At 45.1% G+C, this 16,809-nt stretch overlaps 1 protein-coding gene across 3 annotated transcripts in view; it reads left to right on the top strand.

The window, feature by feature from the left end:
- The window catches only part of ZAP70 (zeta chain of T cell receptor associated protein kinase 70), a 43,996-nt gene extending 41,449 nt beyond the window's left edge, over positions 1 to 2,547 (top strand). For all 3 annotated transcript variants that reach the window (XM_084826389.1, XM_084826387.1, XM_084826388.1), the window contains one exon: positions 200 to 2,547. In XM_084826389.1, the coding sequence (XP_084682515.1) occupies positions 200 to 317 (118 nt within the window). In that variant the 3' untranslated portion in view covers positions 318 to 2,547. The remainder of the gene's footprint in view (positions 1 to 199) is intronic.
- Positions 2,548 to 16,809: the final 14,262 nt, after the last annotated feature.

Genomic DNA, 16,809 nt, shown 5'->3' on the forward strand with positions numbered 1-16,809 from the left:
TTTGAGAAAGGCATCTAAGAAATTATTATTATACGTAATAATTAATAATTAATATAATTAATTATCAATAATTAATAATAATCATAAACTGGACACTAGGCAAAATTATTTGAGGAAGGCTTTCTACAACCAGGGCACTGCCCATGAGACTTCTCTCCCCTTATTTTTTTCTCTCCCTTTTCCTCCCTCTCACACACAGGTGGGAAGACCGGCCTGACTTTGTTACTGTGGAGACACTTATCCGCACTTATTACTATAGCATTGCAGCCAGGACAGAAGAGATATCAGAGGAGACGGTTAAAATCACCCCTGCCTAATTCTAGACACGCACGTCTTCAATTGCCCAGCCGTTTGGCCACTCTTGGTCTTTATGAATGGATGACTTACATGCCACAAATTTCATTCCAGCTCCAGATGGCTTCTCCTTTCTATCGGGAGCGTCCCCAGGACCTGTTGGTTTGAGTTCAGGGCTGTTCAAATTGTATTTAAAACACACACACACATCACAACCCAAGGGAGATGCCTGTTCAGAGAATTATCTGCAAGACAACGGACTGTGTGGGAAACCAAAGGAAGGCACCAAGAGACTTGATGTGGCACTGAAGCCCTGTCCACACCAACCACTGGGAATTCTAGAAGGCACCATACACCTTCTAGCATATCTTCAGAACAATGAGGAGTAGAAGCTTGCCCTGTATTCAAAAAGAAACAAAAGAAAGCTGGATCCTGAGGCAAGCAATAACATGTTCTGTACCTTCTTGGGACCTCCACACAAGGGTGGCATCAGGGGTGTCAGTATCCTTGGGCATATGCCAAGGCCCTAGATGGGCCACAGACACCCACCCCCATAGAGGCCACTCGTTGCCCCCATTATTGCTCTGTGCTTTCCGGCCCACTTATCAGGCAGCGATGGTGAGGAGAAGGAGCAGCTGTTAACATTTGCTGGCCTGCCCTCTCCTGCTACCAGAACAGGTGATGGCCTGCCATTTCTCCTCCTCCACCAGCTGCTCTCTTGCTCACTGTTGTCTGGCTCCCCGGCTGAGTGAGTAGGGAGCAGGGAGCAGCAGAGAGATGAGGAAAGCCACTCATATGGGATCTTATGTAGGGATGATGGAGAAATTTGAGATGGACTAAAATGAGCTCAGATTTCTAAGAATCCGACCTGCAGAATCCTCGCAGAGCACAGGCCACACAGAGTCCGTGGACTTCTGGATCTTTTACTCTCCCGAAATTTACACAGATTTATTCATAGGAAAATATGCAAGTTTCCGCTGAGAAAAAGTGCCATGGAATGGGGGACAGTACGCTAAATGTTACGTACTAAGGTAAATCGTGTAAATTCTTACGAACCCTCTTACGTAATTATTTGCATATTTTTCCACATTACGAGGGGAAAAACTGCATCCATCTCTGAGCGGTCAGCAGAACAAAAGGCCCCTGACAATCCACGAAAGACAAATGAAGTGGATTTTACACAGTGCATACACCCTTAGTCATGCCCAAACACCCTTCCTTCCAAAACTGGAGAGATCATTGCTTCTACAACGTCATGGCAGATATGGATTAAAATGGCCTTATATATACAATCTTCACTGGAGTGAGAAGGGAAGCTAGGACCCCATCCCTGCCTCCGATGTCCAAATGTCAGCCCTTGGGATTGGTTATACTTCAGTGGTAGAGCCCCTGCTTTGCATACAAAAGGTCCCAGGCTCAATTCCCGACATCTCCAGGTTTGGCTTGGAAAGACCCTTTTTCTGATACACCAATGAGCCATTGCCATTCATTGTATAGAGCAGGGGTGTTGAACCTCAAGCCCACAGGCCCCCTTCCCTTGAGCTAGCTGCTTTCCCTGCCTGCCACTCATTTGGTGGTTTCCCAGTTTTTGTGCAGCTTTTTCCCCATTCTGAAAGGTCAAAATATACCTCTCTGAAAGCTTAGTGACTGGCAGTGGGAGTTTGAACTAAAATACGCTGCTGTTTTGGACATTTTGGCCCTGCCCCTTTTTGCCTTTGGCCCCGCCCACCACCAGAATGCCCCCGAGAACTTCTCTGAAACAGAATTGGACCCTCAAGCTGAAAGAGGTTCTGCACCTCCAGTGTAGACAGCGCTGAGTTAGATGTATCAGTGGTCAGATGCCTATGTTCACTTGCACAGAACCTATGTGGACAAGAGGGATGTGTCAAAGAATTCTGTTCATCTGAATTTCTCCTGGATTTGGAGTTGTAAATTATCCAGTCTTGTTTCTGTAGTAGAACCCGATGCTCTAGGAATCCTTCCACTGTTCAGCTTTTTTTTTTTTTAAGTTCCAGTTTTGTACAGAGCACTGCGCTTGTCTGCTTTGCTACAGCTGCCATTTTCCTTTAGCTGCATTGTGTCTCTTCTCCCTCCCCTACATTACCCATATGCACAAATGCATTGACAGAAGACTGCAAAATGAGCAACATCGATGCACACGCTTGTGTGATACGCATTGACTCATCACACTGATGTGTGGGGGTGTAGGAACACATTGGCAAAACATCATACAAAAGAATCTTGTTGCATATCTATCTATCTAGCAGTGTTTTATCAATGAAGTTGATAGTATGGTTATATGGAATGAGGAAGAATGCCAGTGAACTGAAAAAGCTAAAATAGTAGTAAGGAACCATTTTTACTCCAGGGCCCAGATTGCTCCCAGACCAATCTGGTATACTGGATGATGTCCGGGGAGGGGGGGGGGGTGTCTGCCCTGAATCCCCACCCCCTCCCATGACATCATTTTCTCTTGCCCCACCCATTTCTCCTTTCTCCATGCAGAGAGAGACTCAGAGCTCCAACCATGCCTCTCTCTCTGCAGAGAGAACGGGATTCAGTGGGTACTTGGAAGAGGGGTTTAGAGCATTTCTACACGAGGTTTTTATTACACACTCATGATTGGTCACTCATGGAAGTTTGTGGGTCCTTTACATGACATAGTCAACCTCCAGGATGTCTCCTGCACTTTTTGACCTTTATCCCTCTTTTAAAAAGATCGGAGATAACCTGATAAGGAATGCTAAACCAATATATCAGCAGTGTATAATTGCACCACCTAGTGGGTGTATAATGAAACATATAGAACGTGCCAAAAAAGGAAGTCCTCAATTCAAAGCACATGTCTGCCCATGTAAAGGAGCTGATCTTAATCCCACGAAGAATCCAGAAGCAGAAGCCCGGGTAAGGATAGAGATTTTTAGCCTCGTGTGGTGAAGCCCTGAAGGTTTTTCAGGACTTCTTGAATGCCAGAACTGAAGGGGCCAAGAGAATGTTACCTGGAAGAGGGTTTCACAACTGCAGGGCCACCAATGAGAAATTTCAGAAACATTTCTAGTTAAAGTAGAAGTCCTAGGGAGCAGGATGCAGAGTAGAAAAAAAAATGCAGACTCATAAAGGAACAGAAAAGGGGGGAAACCCACTCATTCTTCATAGCCTCTCTCCATGTGACTAGAGGGTTGCTGCATTTCGCAGGGCACGTGATCATGAACACAAGTTGTGTCCAAGCAATGGCCAAAGTGTGGATGTTAGGAAGCAACATTGTAATCTGCATTAAACCATATTGGTCCATTTCTCCATCCATCTCAGAATTGCATATGGCTGGGGTAGGTGACCTCTGGCCCTCTAAATGTTGCTGGACTCCCAATTTCCATTTGCCCCAGTCAGCATGGCCAAGGGGCAGGAATGTTGGTAGCTGTAGTCTAGCTACATCTGGAGGGATTCTTATCCCTGGTAGGATTTTGTTCTGTCTGAGTTTCACAAGTTGTCAGGTGCCTTTCATTCCATCGTCTGCTCATTGACAGAATCGGATTTGCCCATTTTCTGAATTTGCGCAAATTCGCACTTGTGGAAATGGGCAAAAAAAAAAAACCACGCACAAATCCCCCCAAAACGCACATTTTCCTGCTTTAGCCTACATGGGAAATGTGCATTTTGGGGTGGGTTTTTTTTTTTTTTGTAGGTTTTTTGGCATATTTTTCTGTGACTAAATTCCAGAAAGTAAAAGAAAAACACAGAATCCATGTGACTCAGGAAAGGCCAGTTCGCTGCAGAACCCATGGGTCAGCTTCATGGAAATCTGAACTCATTTAATTCTGTTGCGGATTTCTCTGGCATCCCTAAGCCCTGGTCTATGCTGACGGGGAGCAGCTCTCCTGGGTGTCAGAGGCAGACCAGAGTCTTTTCTCAACCCTCCTTGGTGATGCTAGGGACTGAAAACAGGGCCTTCTGCACGCAGCACAGGGGCCCTTCCACTGAGATATTGGCCTTTCCCCTACAGATAAAGGAAGATTCGAGTCTTCATGGTTTTGAATAAGGTGCTACTTTAAATAGCAAGCTGCCATCTACCAAGTCAGACCGTTCTCCCGTCTAGCTCAGTATTATCAACACAGACTGACAGCAGTTCTCAAGGGTTTCAGACCAGAGTCTTTCCTCAGCCCTACCTGGAGATTGCTAGGGAAAGTGGAAGGCAAAAGGAAGAGGGGCCGACCAAGGGCAAGAGGGATGGATGATATTCTGGAGGTGATGGACGCGACCTTGGGGGAGCTGGGGGTGGCGACGGCCAACAGGAAGCTCTGGTGTGGGCTGGTCCATGAGGTCACGAAGAGTCGGAAGCGACTGACCGAATAAACAACAACAACAACCTGGAGATGCCAGGAATTGAACCTGAGACCTTCTGCAAGCAAAGCAGGGGCTCTACTATTGAATTCTCTCATGAGCTGGGATAACATATATGACCCCCTGCTCCTCATCTGTGCATTGACTGTACACAGATGCAGAATTGTTTCTTCCCTGCCTATTTTTCACCAGTTCTTCAAGGAACAGCTCTATGTGACTCGACCAGTTTTGCCTACAGAAGCCACAGTTTCACTTGGAGGATAAAAAAATAAATGTCATAAGTTTCATGCAGAGATTTATTTTTGTTACAGGTGGAAGTTTAAGTTCTTCACAGAAGTTTTTGTTTTCTTGCTTAAGGGGGGGGGCATAGGTGGGGAATCCTGATCTTTTATGGCTTTGTAAAAACGCTTGAAAATAAAAAGGTTTTAGAAAATCAAAACCTTGCGCCATTTTAAGCAACCCAAACTTTGTCCTAAGGAATGCTGGGTTGATGTGGAGGTATGAGGGTAACTGGGGAATCACCAGGGATTTGCCGTAAACTAGAATAATATAAAGCTCTCTCACACACATATTTACACACCTGCATTGTAAATAGGAAAAGATCTTACTAATTCTGTTGATCTTGGGGTGTAGACCTTCTGTTCTGTTGCAAACACACTAAATTGCAACATCACCTCCTTTCCCATCTTTAACCACACTCCTTTCAAGAAACAAATACAAAGCAATAGTTAAGTAATCCAAAAGCATACATAACATAAGAAGAGCCATGCTGGATCAGACCAAAAGCCTATCCAGTCCAGCATTCTGGTCTCAGAGTGGCCAACCAGCTGCCCACAGGAAACCCACAAGCAGGACATGAGTGCAACAGCACCCTCCCGCCCATGTTCCCCAGGAACTGGTGAACAAAGGCTTACTGACTCTGATACTGGAGGAAGCATAAAGCCATCAGGACTAGTCGCCATTGATAGCCTTCTCCATGAATTTGTCCAGTCCCTTTTTAAAGCCATCCAAATTGGTGGCCATCACTACATCTTGGGGCAGCAAATTCCATAGTCTGGCTCTGTGCGGTGTGAAGAAGCCCTTCCTTTGATCTGTCCTGAATCTCCCACCATTCAGCTTCATGAGATGACCTCATGGGATTCTAATATTATGGGAGAGGGAGAAAAATGTCTCCCTATCCACATTCTCCATACTGTGCATAATTTTGTACACCTCTATCATGTCTCCTGGTGCTGGAGAAGACTCTTACGAGTGCCCTGGACTGCAAGGAGGTCAAATCAGTCCATCCTAAAGGAAATCAACCCTGAGTGCTCATTGGAAGGACAGATACTGAAGCTGAAGCTCCAATATTTTGGCCACCTAATGCGAAGAGAAAACTCCCTGGAAAAGACCCTGATGCTGGGAAAGACTGAAGGCAAAAGGAGAAGGGGACGGCAGAGGATGAGATGGCTAGATAGCATCACGGATGCAACGAATATGGACTTGAGCACGCTCCGGGAGAGAGCGCAGGACAGGAAGGCCTGGCGTGCTATGGTCCATGGGGTCACAAAGAGTCAGACACGACTGAACGACTGAACAACAACAACAACATCATGTCTCCCCTGACCCTCCTTTTTTCCTGCATTTTTCCAGCAATACAATATCTTTTTTTAGGTGCCGTGACCAAAACTGTACACAGTATTCCAAGTGTGGCCGCACCATAGATTTGTATAGGGCAATATGACATCAGCAGTTATATTCTCAATCCCTTTCCTAATTATGCCTAACCTGGAGTTTGCCTTTTTTCACAGCGGCCGCACACTGGGTGGACATCTTCATCGAGCCGTCCACCACAAACAACCCCAAGATCTCTTTCCTGGTCTGACCCAGCATGGCTCTTCTTATGTTCTTACCTGTCCTGAATCTCCCACCATTTAACTTCATTGGATGATTATGACCCCGGGTTCTGGTGTTATGAGGGAGGGAGGGAGGGAAACCATCTATGTCATCAGGCAAACCCCCAAACAGTGGGTTGGATCCAAATTTGTGCCGCATCAACTGCAGCTGTGCAAGTGGACTTCCCCACCCCCACCACTCCTTCCCACAGCAACCATCCCTCTGCAAATGCTACAAGTCAGGATGCCCTGCTCAGTGGGGTGAGCTGTGGTGTGTGGGGGGTGTGTGTCAAAAAATGGGCAGAGGGAGCTTCCATGAACAGAGCTCCTCCTCCCGAGAAAGGTAGAACCTGGATCTAACCTAACACTGTTGTAACCAGACTAACTGATAAAGGAGAGGCAGGGTGGCAGCTCTAGGACTCAGCAGCTGACTGCAATGTGCCTTGGGTAGAGCCCAGCTGTGGAAGAGAGGAGCTGACCTGAGCCCAGCTAAGAGCTGATGTGCAGAGAGGGAGAGGGAGAGAGGGTGTCCTGCATTGGCTGCAGCAGACTCTGAGTAAAGGGGCTAACCAAGAAGCAAGGTAATGAAACGGGCAAAGGTCAAAGCACAGGCAAGCGGTCAGATTCGTGGGGTCAAGAGAAGGCAAGAGTGGTCACCAGCTCCACTAATCATTCCTGACTGTTTTGCTGACCTTCCCAGGGTTCTTTTCCTGTTGGGGTCAATATGGGACAGTCTGTGCCTGTGCCACAACCTTACCTATCCTGAGATCCAAGATGTTTATGGAAGTGTGCCCATTACACAGAAGATGGAGCAGATGTGTTCTCCAGAGGGCAGGACCCAATCCAACAGGCTCAAATGACAGGAGAGAGGATTTTGACTCCACAATTGTAAGAACCTTGTGTTTGGCAATGGGACAGACTGCCTCAAAAACTGGTGACATGTCCTCTGCTGGAGCTTTTTAAGCAGAGGCCGGATGGCCATCTTGTACAGGGTTCCCCAACCTTTTTGGACCCATGGACACATTTGGGAATTTGAGAAAATGCTGTGGGCATCACCACAAAATGCCTAATCAGTGAATTGCTGCTTTGGGGTCTACCTGCCGCATCTATGGATCTTAGGCTGTGTCTTATTCAGCACAAAGTTTTGTTTCATGTCTATTGGACACCACAACATCTCTTTAATAAGGGATTGTCTAATTCAGCTAATTGTTGGTGGTGCAATACAGCTAATGCTTCTTTTAAGCACATATTTTGGCAATGTCCAATAATTGCTTCTTTTGGGGAGGAGGTCATTACACAGATAAATTTTGTACTAGAACAGTCTTTAATATTCACTGATGTACATGCTCTTTTAAATTTTTTACCTGCTTCATGGAAATTAACAAATGGTCAGTGAAATGGATTCTCTGTGCCCGTTTGACAGCTCAAATAGTGAGATTACAACATTGGAAGGATAAATGCTCACCTCCTCTAATGCAATGGATTGAGGACCTTACAATGTTTTCAGTATTTGAATGGGTGGCATATAGACTCCACCTTCAAATGGATACTTATTTGGTCCGCTTTCACTGAAGCCTATGTATAATTGCTTGAATGTTGCATGGATGTCATACAAATCCATCTAATTATTTTAAAAATTTGGAATTTTTTTAAATGTACAAAAAAATGGGTCCCCATGGGCACTGTGTTGGGGACCCCTGACTTAGTAGGAATGCTGTAGCAGCAGATTTCCTACATGAACATGGGGTTGGACTAGAAGACCTTTGGAGTTCCGTCCAACTCTAAAGTTCAGTAATACAATATAACCTCTTCATCCCCCCAAGAGCCATTATGTTGATGATAGTCCCATTCTGGGTGAGAGATGGCAAGCTTGAAGGCTATAGTGCTCACCTTGTTTCCCACTTCATTTTGCACTAAATCCATTTCTGCCTTTTCAGAGCTAGTTCAAACTCCTCTTTCAGAAAACCTAAGCCTTGCGGTCAGCTTTTCCCATTTATATTGAAACCACACCTCCATTTCAAAAGTTTCTTTTCCACTCTGGAAATGCCCTCAGAAACCATAGCGACACAGAAAGGACAGCGGAAATAACTGACAAATTAAGCAATTCCAGCTGAAATTTACATACATTACACAAATTGCAGCCATAAGTTGCCTAAATAGTGATTTACGGGGCAGGGGGGTTGACTGAAAATCCACGAGGTGGCCTGACTCAGTACAGATCAAGTCAGGCCAGTTTGTGGGTCAGCAAGCTAGAGTCCAAGGGGCTGAACTGCTGAAAGCTCAGTGAACTTCACCCCCTGGACAGATTCCAATAACGTCCCTTGCCTACACTGGTTTTACAGAGCTCCAAGAGACAGCCTGGTCATCACTGTATAAATTAAGAGATGTGTTAAATGAAGTGAATAAATATATAACTTTAAAAGCCACCCAGTTTGCTATTTTAGCAGCAAGCAGAGCAATCCTAAATGCCAACACTGCAGAACTACAGCTCTGGGAGCCAAATCAAGCCCTCCTGGGGTCATAGTCATGCCCTCCAAGGTTCCCCAGATAACCACACCCCTTTCCCATGGCCACCCCCCCTTTCCCTTGACCACCCATGGTTTCGTAGTTTTCTGGGTTTTGTGCAGTTCCCTCCCCACTGCACCCAAACCTAAAAGTTTGAAATGCCTCTCCTAAGGCTGAATTCCTGGCTGCAATTGCTTTAAGCTGAAATGTGCTCATATCTCTGGCTCTGTCCTTTTTTGCTTTCGGACCCATCCACCAGTGCAATGCATCCCCTGAAAGCTTCTCCAAAATGGAACGTGAGTTGAACCTTGAGCTGAAAGAAGCTCTGCTGTACCGCCATGATGCCAAGGGAAGTTTTCTCCTCTGGTACAATGTCAGAGAGCTCTTCCAATGGCATGTCTTTCTTTAGTAAAGGATTATGCCCTGAACATGGTCCTTGAGGCTAGCCACAAAGCAGGATGTGATAGAACATTTAAGAACCATTCCTTTTATTTCCCCCCTGTACTTTCTGTTTTTGTGTGTGTGTTTGTTTGTTTGTTTGTGTTTCAAGGTTAATCTGTCATTTGACACTATTCCATCATTTTGATATCATCTGTCATGCACTGAATGCAAAGTTATATATAGAGGATAGATACATAGATCGATAGATAGACACTCTCTCTCTCTCTCTCTCTCTATATATATATATATATATATATGAGGGCCGCGGTGGCTTAGTGGTTAAGACGCTGAACTGCAGACCGGAAGGTCGGCAGGACAGCAGTTCGAGACCCGAGTGCTGCGTGACGGAGTGAGCTCCTGTCTTCAGTCCCAGCTCCTGCCAACCTAGCAGTTCGAAAGCAAGGAATTGCAAGTAGATAAATAGGTACCGCCTCGGCGGGAAAGGTAACAGCGTTCCGTGCATCTCGGTGTTCAGTCATGCCGGCCACATGACCACGGAAGCGTCTTCGGACAGCGCTGGCTCTTTGGCTTAGAAATGGAGTTGAGCACCACACCCTAGAGTCGGACACGACTGGTTGGGGACACCTTTACCTTTATATATATATATATATATACACACACACACACACTCATATGTGTGTGTGTGTGTGTGTGCACGCATGTGTGTGTTTGTGTGTGTGTGTATGTGTGTGTGTGTGTGTGTGTGTATATATATATTCCTTGTTTAAAATTTCTTAAATTTAGACTGTAAGCCCAAGGGCAGGGAATGTCATGCTCTGTATCTCTGTAAACCACCCTGTAAGCCACTCTGAGAGACTTTTTTGCGAAAGTGCAGGGTATAAATCATAAATAAATAATGTTATACTGAGACATATATATCCTCTTTGTGTTTTAGGGTTCTTTCTGATGATCTTGTTATTTTTATTCTGATTATTATTTTTTATTCTGATAAATTTTTTTTATTCTGATAATCTTTTTCATTTTTCTGATGATCTTTTTTTATTTCAGCAAATGTTTCACATTTAATGGTCTGCTGTTTCTATGGGTGTATTTAAAAAACAAACAAACAAACAAACAGACCACTGCTCTTCAATTGGGACGTTTTAATAATGGTGGGTTTTCCATACTGTTTGATATGTTGTTAATTATTATGTGAGATGTTGAATATACCACTTTAACTGGGGGTTTGCACTGACCAAATTCGATAGGTACAGCTACTCCCAGTGCAAAGGGGATTAGGTTGTACCTGCCTGTCACATAGGAGACTGTCAAAAAACAAAGAGGTGGCAACCTTCTTCCAGCATTAACATGGCTGAATACACAGATTCAATCCCAGATTTTTAAGAGCAAAGCAAAGCACTCAAAGACCTGGGCCTGGATGGACAGATCTGTCCATTTCGGTTCCAACCACATTCAACGTGGGTTTTTTTAATCTCCGGTTTTGTAATCCCGAGTGTGGAGAACTTCGTGGATTTTGGTAAATTCTTATCAATACCAAACTGAAACAACATTCTCAGCCATCTTCACTTTGAGGAGTCTTATAGCTTGTATCACTGACACTAAGAGCAAGAGATATGACTCCCAAAAGAACATCTCTAACTTTTCAAGTACCTTTTTCTTCAGTGATCAAGTACCAAAATGGCTATGAAAAGGTATTGCATGATTTGACAAGGTTTCCAGGAAGAAACTCATTTACCTTATTCAGACTGAAACTGCAGAAAAGGGGAGGGCAGTCTTTAGGTCTGCGGGGTCAATTTTTTAATTGGGGGGGAGGACCCTGAGATTCACCAAGTGCTCATGAAGGATGACACAGATTTACAGAACAAGGTGCCTCTCACCACATTTGCTCAGCCCAGGAATTTGTGTTCAGTACCAGAAGAGGAGCTCATACACAGATCCTTTTTTACACATAAATTTACTGCCGCCCCCAACCCCTCAGTATTCTTGCCTAATTTGGGGGTGGGGATGGCCTTCTGTTATCACTGTTTGTAAACCATTGGGAGTTGAAAACCTGAGGTGATCTTCTGCAAAACACCCTGAGATCTATCTTCCCACTATAGAAGCTATCCCCCCCCCCCCCCGGAGAATCCAGTTTTAGAAGAAAGCTAATATCAAGTGAGAGAAAGCATTGTTCAGAATTATTTGAAAGACTACATCCTGCTTGTAAAGTAAAAGTGAAGGAATGTAGTGAACTTGTAACTGGATTGTTTTTAATAGCGTGCTTTAAATGTGATTTGTATTGTTCCTGCAGTTGAAAATGTTTTTACAAGTGTATTTAAATTAGGGAGGGAAGAGAATTCTGCCACGGATCTTGGTGAGGCCTCCCGAAATCTATGGTGGAACAAAGCCCCCGGCCCCCCAACCCATGAAAGGCGCACGGAACGGAGCCCCCAGGCCACAAAAGGCACGCGAAACGGAGCACTTACCTGCTGCCGTCCGCACTGACTTGCAAATGGGGGCCGCCCTGTGGCCGCCATTCGCTTCCTGATCATAGCTGTGATAGGCTAGGTAAATACTTACGTAGCCTATCACAGCTAATGCAGGGACGCCTTTTGTGTCCCTGCGGAGGCCGTGATAGGCTACATAAGTATTTATGTAGCCTATCACGGCAAGCAAAAACAAACAAACAATGCGTACGTAAATGGCGGCGACTACGGCGGCCGCCATTTGCTTTCCCAATTTTTTGCCGTTTTATCTTACGTAAATATTTACGTAGGCTATTACGGCAAAAAAAAGGGGGAACACAAATAGCGTAGTGGGCGCTATTTGCGTTCCCCTTTTTTTCCCGCCGTAATAGCCTATGTAAATATTTACGTAAGATAAAACGGCGAAAAATAGGGAACGCAAATAGTGGCTGCCGTAGACACTGCCATTTGCATACACGTTGTTTGGGGGGTGTTGCTTGCCATGATAGGCTACGTAAATACTTACATAGCCTATCACAGCAGCCTGGGTGGACGCAAATGGCGGCTGCTATGGCAGCCGCCATTTGCGTCTGCAGCAGCCCGTCCGCGGCCGGAACTCTGGCTGCAGATGGCCCTGGCCAGCTGCTCTGCGGAGCCGCCGCAGAGCGGAGCTGGCTGGGCAGGATTCCAGCAGGGAGGACCAGATCGCCTCCTGCCCCCTGTCGAGGATTCCGGGGGGAGGGACGGAGCACCTGCCCCCCAACGTGAATCACATCTGCGAAAAGGTAAGTGACTTTCGTACATCCCTAATTTAAATGTGACATTTAATATTTATACGGGACTTGCTTAGATATTTTATTATATTAAGTGGTATGTAAGTATTACTAATAAATAAATAAATAAACTGACCATGTTGGGTTAAATGTAGAACCTCTTATTATGATGGGCTGGAGCAAGACTCCACTCTTAGACTTTTCTTTCTAGTTTCTGTCCAGTGTATTCCAACAATAAACAGCCTGGTTTGTTACCCTGGAAATAAAGTGAGCAGTGTGTGAATCTGATGGATGAATCAGTCTGTTTCTGTTCCATTTTAGTTTTGCATGTGTTCAGTCATATGTCCAGTCCATCCTGTTTTCTGCCATTAAAACACAAAGTGTGGAAATTTGCATCGAAATCAGATGCACTTTCCTCAAAAGTATGCATTTTTGTACACATTTCTCCCTAAAACAGGTATACTTTTACTCATTTCCCCTAAAAACATGCATTTTTTAAGCTGAGAACTGCATCGCAAAATTCTGCGAAGGACACAATTGAAAGGTGACCGTGTTCTGATCCATGTTTCAATCCAGGAAATCTGAATTCATTTGGCTCACTTAAAAATGAGGACCCAGTGAAATGTTGCAACATCCCTAATGTGACCCCCTCCTGCAGTCCTTGGTGGAAGACGATGGCAAATTCTCTTTCATTAATGTCATTGTGTTTGTATAGACGGAGTCCCAGAGGGTTCTTGATGCTCTTTGCCTGATATTACTGAAAAGAGAATAAATAACTAAATAAAGGGGGGCAGTTCCTCCCTCCGTATTAAGGGATCAAGAACATTGGCCCAAATTTGAGAGTGGAGTGGGGGAAGTTTTTATGTTAGCAAATTATAATATCAATGCAATATGGAACTGTTTTGACTCCAAGAAAACAATGTCAAACAAATCTGGATTCTCACAGCGTTGACTTCTTATCTGATGATGATCATGATGATGATTACATTTATATCCCATTTTTTCCTCTTGCAAGGAACCCAAGGCAGTTTCCGTGGCTATCCTCCTTCCTATTTCATCCTCATAATAACCTGGTGGGGTAGGTTAGGCTAAGACTAGCCCAAAGTCACCCAGCAAACTTCAGGGCCAAGTAGAGACTAGAACTCGGGTCTCCCAAGGCCCAGTCCAACACTCTGTTGAAAAGTAACAGTAGGGTACAAGATTCTTTTTGTACATTCTTAGATGTAAGAAAAACACTGCAGAAAAGGAAACTTTTCTACTGTGAGAACAGCATTAAGCCAAGGTTGCATACAGGGCTGCCAACTGACCAGTGCAAATGGTCTGGACTGCTCCTGTGCGTTTAACAGCAGCTTGGATCAGCACCCATCAGCTTCTCCCATTGTGGAGCACAAACACTGCCATTTGCAGTGACCGTTCCGGTTGTCATTGTCACTTCTGGACTGAGCTGCTGTTCAAAACACAAGAGCAGAGGCTGCATTAAAAAGCTGGCCATAGAATCATAGAAGAGTAGGGTTGGAAGGGGCCTACAAGGCCATCAAGTCCAACCCCCTGCTCAATGCAGGAATCCAAGTCAGAGCATACCTGACAGGTGGCTGCTCAGCCTCATCTTGAACGCCTCCAGTGTGGGAGAGCCCACCGCCTCCCCAGGTCATGGGTTCCATTGTCAGCCATCAGAATGGCTACCTTGCTAAGCTGACGGTGTGCTCTTTGGTACTCTCTGTCTTTCTCTCACACACACATCCCATCCCCAATGACTCATTTCCGCTTTCTGATCTTAAGAAACAAACCTGCTGCCCTTTGTCTGGGCTACACTTAGACCCTGTTTGCCCTTTGGGGGTTTTCTTTCCATTCTTTGAGGTATGAATGGGAAGTTCTGAGAAAACAGCTGCGTCGCCTGAGAGACCCACCTGCATCCTTTTGCTGCCACCACCAGCTCATGCTCCCTCTTATGTAACCATGAAGACGATTGTCAGTTTTCTAAGAGCAGGTTATGCAAAGAGAGAGAAAGACAAGATCTCAGAGGTGTCTGTCTTACTGGCCCATTTCTCAGAGCCATCCTGGAAAAACTGAGGTCCTGCATTTGACCTCCTGGTGTTGGCAGGTAAGCGTTGCCCCCCCCCCTTTCTCACAGGACCAGGCTGGGTGCACAGAATGGACTATCTAAATAATGCAAAGCTCTCTCTTTATGGGCCTGAAATCTCCATAGGAAATCAATTCCTCCCCTGCCCACCCCCCAGCACAAAACAAGGGGTTGGATCCAGGATCTGCCTTCCTCAAGAGGAAAGGCCCTGCTCGTGGAACATCTCTCCCCTCTTTTGGGGGGATCCCCTGGCTCACACACCCCACAGCTCCCCTCATTCAGCAGGGTCTCCTGACTCTCTGTGTAGCATTTTCAGGGGGATGGTGGGGCAGCTGGGGAAAGGAGGGGTCGACAAGTCCACTTCCACCAGTGCAGTTCATCCAGCTTATATCAGGATCCAACCCAGCACCAGTTCCTTCCTTCCTTCCTACCTTCCTCAATTATTCCGTCACACCCTTACATTCTGTGCAATTCATTTCCCCCATCCCCAAATATGTACACAGAGAAAAGCAGACATTTACAGTTGCATTTACTCTTAAGTAAAGGCTGCTTAAGATTTTAGCTGCACAACCCAAGCTATGCCTGTTGACTCAGAATTAAGTCACATGGAGTTCAGCATGGGCTACTCCTAAGTAAAATTTATTTATTTATTTATTTATTTATCGCATTTATATCCCGCCTTTTTTCCTCTTGCAAGGAACCCAAGGCAGCTTACATGATCCTCCTCCTCTCCATTTTATCCTCACAACATCAACCCTGTGAGATAAGTTGGGCTGAGAGTCTGTGTCTGGCCCAAAGTCACCCAGTGAGCTTCCATGGCCGAGTGGGGACTAGAACCCGGATCTCCCAGCTCCCAGTCCTACACTCTCACCACTACACCACACTGGCTCCTTTGCATAGGATTGTAGCCACACACTGGACTCGATGCATGTTTACATGAACGTATGTTCCACTGAGTTAAGTGGGACTCATTTCCATGTAAATGGCATAGCAAAGCAGTCCCTTTCTCCATGTACCTTCCTTCCCTGGCAAATTGCCATTGTTCTACCTTTTTAAAAAAATTTTCCTCTCCATCTCCACATCTCCCTTCCTCTCTCTGGCCATGACCCAAAAATAGGGATGTCAGAGAAATTGGTCCATGGGGTGAAGTTCGCCAAGCTTTCATCAACTAGGCCTCCTGGACTTTGGCTCTCTTACTCACGAGCTGGCCCAAATCAATGCAGAAAAAGTCAGGCCAGCTTGCAGCTTTTCACATTTTGGGGTTGTTTTTTTCTTAAATCAACATTTTCTCAAATTGCAGCTTTTGATCAAGTTCTGAATGGTCTCTGCCTGATTGTTTTGAATTGTTTTAGATACAAGTTGTTGTGCATGCTTTCTGTTTTATGTCATTATATGAATGGTTTTATACTTTATATAATGGTTTTTAATTTTTGCAAACTGCCCAGAGAGCTTTGGCTACAGGGCAGTATAGAAATATAATAAATAAATGAAATGAATGAATTTTGGCTACGATTTGCTTAATTTGTGCAAATTGTGTCCGTAATATGCTTAATTTGCTCAAACTGCACCCACAATCTGCACAAATTGCAGGCACAATTTGCACAAAGTAAGCACATTATGGCAAGTTGTGCAAATTATGGCCACAATTTGTGCAAATTAGGCAAATTGCAGACTCAATTTGCATGCATGTTGATAAAGGGGGGGAAACAAGAGGAGTTCTCAGATTTCAGGGCCCTGGGAAAATCTGACAAGCCTAAAAATAGCCAGACTTCCCTGCAATGGCCATCCCTGTCCCATCCCTTTATCTCCTTGCAAGGACATCTAGTTCCCCTTCATACTGTTTGTGACAACTGCTCTCAAAACTGTGTTGGAGACTGTTTCTAAGGGATGTGTGAGGAGGTCTTGTCCAATGGTCTGGGGGCCTGCTTCCAGAAAGCCGCATTGACTGAGCCAAAATAGCCCCCTCCCCTCTTGGCACATGGTGGAATCTGGCAAGAGGAGATTTGACTGAGCCAAATATTCTCTGGATGGTGGGGAGGCAGAATTGTCCAACAAATTTGAGAAGGGGGCAAAAAAGAACTTTCTCAGAAAAATTCACA

Source organism: Heloderma suspectum, chromosome Z (assembly GCF_057233095.1).
Source record: "Heloderma suspectum isolate Gila_16-S chromosome Z, 16-S_ref, whole genome shotgun sequence".
In the NCBI taxonomy this organism is placed as follows: domain Eukaryota; kingdom Metazoa; phylum Chordata; class Lepidosauria; order Squamata; family Helodermatidae; genus Heloderma; species Heloderma suspectum.